Raw genomic sequence first — 4,161 nt, 5'->3', positions numbered from 1 at the left:
ATAAGGACACACACAGACCAATGGAGTCGAACAGAGAGCCCAGAATAAACTCTCACATACACAGTCAAATGATTTTCAACACGGGTGCAAGACCATTCGATGGGGAAAGGACAATCCCTTCAACATATGATCCTGGGAAAACTGAACATCCACACACAAAAGAATGAAATTAGACTCTTACCTCACACCATGTATAGAAATTAACTCAAAACGGATCAAAGACTTAAATGTAAGAGTTATAAAGAACTACAAAACTCTTGGGAGAAAACATGAGGGAAAAATGATACTCGTCTGGCAGTTATTTCCTGGATACAACACCAGGCGCACCAGCAACAAAAGAAAACATAATTTAGACTCCATCAAAATGTAAACAATTTGTGCATCAAAGAACAGTAGTAAGAGAGAGAAAAGAAGTCACAGAATGGGAAAGAAACACAAGATCATTTCTCTGATAAGAGATTAATATCCAGAATATGAAAGGACTCTTATAATCCAATGACAAAGAGACAAATAATCCCATTCACTAACGGACAATGATATCAACTGTATTTCTCCAAAAAAGAGAATGGCCAACAAGGGCATGAGAAGCATTCAACATTAGGGAAATGTGAACCCAAACCACCGCGAGACACTTTGCAGCTGTCCAGATGGCCACTATCAAGGAAACAGGAAGTAACGGTGTCGGTGAGGATGTGGAGACCATGGTGCCTCGGCGGGGGGCTAGTGGATGTGGCATGGTGCAGCCTTGTGGGTGGCAGACTGGTAGTTCCTTGAAAAGTCATGCACGGAGTGACCGTCGGACCAGGCACTTCTACCCCCGGGAGGCGGGAAGACAAGTGTCCGCACGGTTGTGTGTGTGATGTTCAGGGCGGCATCATTCACAACAGGAACAGGGGAAACATCCCAAATGTCCATCAACAGATGACGGACCAGCAGAATGCGGTGTATCCATGCAGTGGAGTGTTATCCAGCCTTAAAATAGTGGCTGAGTATCCTACCCTTAAAAATGGCTAATATGGTGACTTTGTGTCTATTTTACCACAATAAAAAACAGTTTTTCATAGACAGAGCCAATGATTTCCTAATATGTGTGTCAGTTGATGGGGCGCCTGGGTGGCTCAGTCGGTTGAGCGTCCGACTTCGGCCCAGGTCACGATCTCGCAGTTTGTGGGTTCGAGCCCCGCGTCGGGCCCTGTGCTGACAGCTCAGAGCCTGGAGCCTGCTTCGGATTCTGTGTCTCCCTCTCCCTCTGCCCCTTCCCCTCTCATACTTTGTCTCTCAAAAAATAAATAAACATTAAAAAAATTAAAAAAAAAAAGTGTGTCAGTTGACAGATGTTTAAAAAACCCAGTAATCCTAAACATAGGTGACTGTCACCAGAACAATAGGAAAGATCAAACAGCAGGATGATGTTCGGCATTTTCTCAAAGTAGAGAAGAGGAAACAAGGAAGAAAATAACAAATTCAACTAGAGCCAAGCTACTGAAACCAGAGCATTTAATGTCTACAAGGTGTTCTCAGAACACAGACTTGCAAATACAAAGCAATTTAAGCTTTATAAAAATAAATAACAACTTCAAACTCTAGTTTATTTAACAGAAAATCCGTTTTCAATTTTTAGCAGAATCAGAAAAACAGGATCACTGTGTAGTAATCTGAGACAAGCAATTTCAGATAAGTGAGAAATTTCCATTTTATCCCAATTTCTCACTTAAAGTCTCAGTCAGATCGCATCTTGCCCACTGTGCACAACACATGAATAAATAACATGGCGGTGAGGTCTTCAACTTTCCCATTGGGCTACGTTCCATTCGGGCTATGAAGAAAACTTAGGGGATTCCGTCTTTTTGTACGCAGGAATCATGTCTCTGTCGATTTCATGTTTGCCTTTTACATTTTCTGGCCAAATGTTAGCTCTTCTCAAATAGATGCACCGATTTTATTCACTGTTTCTCAGGAAGGACGTGTGTGATCCAGTAATTAAAGAAGGCCACGAGCACTCTGGCATGGTCTGCAAAGCAAACACAAAACAAAACCAAAAATAAAACCAAACAAGAAAGCCCCCGAATAAAAATGGTGACTTATCGTTTTGCAAGCATAAAACCTGTGATGGGCCTAAAACAGCACAACTCTGGCACGAAAACAGTGCTGGCAGGAACATGTCGCACGTGAGTCCTACAGGACACGGCACATCTGGACGTCTGAACTTCACGTGGGTGAGAGCCCCGCTGGTCTACAAGTTGTTGCACCTTCAGAACATCCGGGTACAATATCATGTTGACCACCCGGGCTCCAGGAAGACCACAAGGCAGACTGGAACCCAGTGTAGACAGCCGTGTGTCACAGGTGAGGGGCTGCTGGCAGGTCGGAAGCAGGATCCTAAGTGAGGACGCGGGGACACAGGTGCTGAGACGTGGGAGCCGGCCCATATACCTTGGCGCCCAGCCTGCCTCTAGCTCCACGGGCCCGTCTCCCACCTCAGGGCTGGTCTGTCTTCCAGTGCAGGTTCTTCACAAGTGCCAGGCCTCCTAGCCGCTCTGACACGTCGCAGGCCGCCATGCACAGTGGCCCGCTGACCCTCTCCAAGCAGGCGCTGTCCTAGGGAGCATCCCCCCTGCAGGCCAAGTCGGACGCAGCCGGGGCCGCCGGGAGGTGCTGCTTCGAGCAAAGAGAGGCACACGGCCAAGGCCATTCTGAAGGCGCCCTTCTGCCTGGGACGGCGGCCTGACTCCTGCAGCCTTGTCTTCTCGGTGACAATGGTGGCCCCTCAGTCCCTTGCGAGGCATAAAGCAGGGTGCGTGACAGACACACAGTAGTGGCAGCTGATATTGGTGGTAACATGTGTGCACGCGTATATGGTGAGATGTGCTTTGTCCGCACACTAAACACACGCACCGAGCTTGCGAGGAGACTGTCCAGGGCCCGGCCACATGAGACATCCCAGCATCAGGAACAGTAATGATTGAGCTGGCAGGGGAGGACCCTGCGCCGGCTTCCAGGACACCGCCACCCACGCCCAGCCCACAGACCACGCACCCGCTCCCCACGCTTCCCACGCTACGTCCAGGGAAAAGTCGGGGACAGACATGCCGTGTTTGAAAACAAAGCTTCACCATTTACAACTTCTTTTTTTTTAAATTTTTCTTTTTACATTTTTATTTATTTTTGAGACAGAGAGAGACAGAGCACGAGCAGGGGGTGGGCAGAGAGAGAGGGAGACACAGAATCAGAAGCAGGCTCCAGGCTCTGAGCCATTAGCACAGAGCCTGATGCAGGGCTTGAACTCACAGACCGTGAGATCATGACCTGAGCCAAAGTCAGACGCTCAACTGACTGAGCCACCCAGGCACCCCACTTCTTTTTTTTCTTAATTTTAATAAAATAGCTTGAAATAGAAACATTTTAAATGCAGGGGTGTCTGGGGGCTCAGTCAGTTAAGTGTCCGACTTTGGCTCAGGTCAAGATCTCACGGTTTGTGAGTTCCAGCCCTGTGTCAGGCTCTGTGCTGACAGTGTGGAGCCTGCTTGAGACTCTCTCTCCCCCCTCTGTCTGCCCCTCCCCTGCTCACACTCTCTCTTTCTCAAAAAAAAAAATTAATAATAAATTAAAAACTTAAAAAAAGAAAAAAATTTAAATGTGTATCCTACATACACAAAAGGGAATCCATTTTTAAGAAAAGTGCTTCATATGTAAGTTTTAGTTGTGCCAATCGCTTAAAGTAAGTGCACTTGTAGACAAAACACGTCTGATGGTTTCAGTATAAGAAACCGAGAGAAACATTTCTGCTAAATCCCCAATTACTGCCGAAAACTCTTCTGACACATTTTAGAGCAATGCATAAGAAAGGCCTCCGTGAGAGAAACACACAAAAAAGTAACAAAAACATTTTAAATGTAGTTTATCTTCTTATTTTTTATTTTGGAGAAAGAAAGAGTATAAATGGGAGTGGGGGAAGGGCAGAGGGAGGGGGAGGGGGAGAGAGAGAGAGAGAGAAAAGGAGAGAGAATCCCAAGCAGGCTCCACGTTCAGCATGGAACCTGACTTGGGGCTCGATCCCACGACCCTGGGATCATGACCTGAGCCGAAATCAAGAGTCAGATACTCAACCGACTGAGCCACCCAGGTGCCCCCCAAATTAAAAAACTTTTTTTTTTTTTTTTT

At 46.6% G+C, this 4,161-nt stretch overlaps 1 protein-coding gene across 2 annotated transcripts in view; it reads right to left on the bottom strand.

The window, feature by feature from the left end:
• Positions 1-1,354: 1,354 nt before the first annotated feature.
• Positions 1,355-4,161, bottom strand: part of ERICH1 (glutamate rich 1) — a 51,115-nt gene continuing 48,308 nt past the window's right edge. The window contains exon 5 of one of the 2 annotated variants that reach the window (XM_049631849.1): positions 1,355-2,011. In XM_049631849.1, coding sequence (XP_049487806.1) covers positions 1,944-2,011 — 68 coding nt within the window. In that variant the 3' untranslated portion in view covers positions 1,355-1,943. The remainder of the gene's footprint in view (positions 2,012-4,161) is intronic. The other variant, XM_049631848.1, reaches the window with a different exon arrangement.

Source organism: Panthera uncia, chromosome B1 (genome assembly GCF_023721935.1).
Source record: "Panthera uncia isolate 11264 chromosome B1, Puncia_PCG_1.0, whole genome shotgun sequence".
Classification (NCBI taxonomy): domain Eukaryota; kingdom Metazoa; phylum Chordata; class Mammalia; order Carnivora; family Felidae; genus Panthera; species Panthera uncia.
The sequence above is the reverse complement of the archived record's forward strand: the minus strand, read 5'-3'. Positions and strand labels throughout refer to the sequence as shown.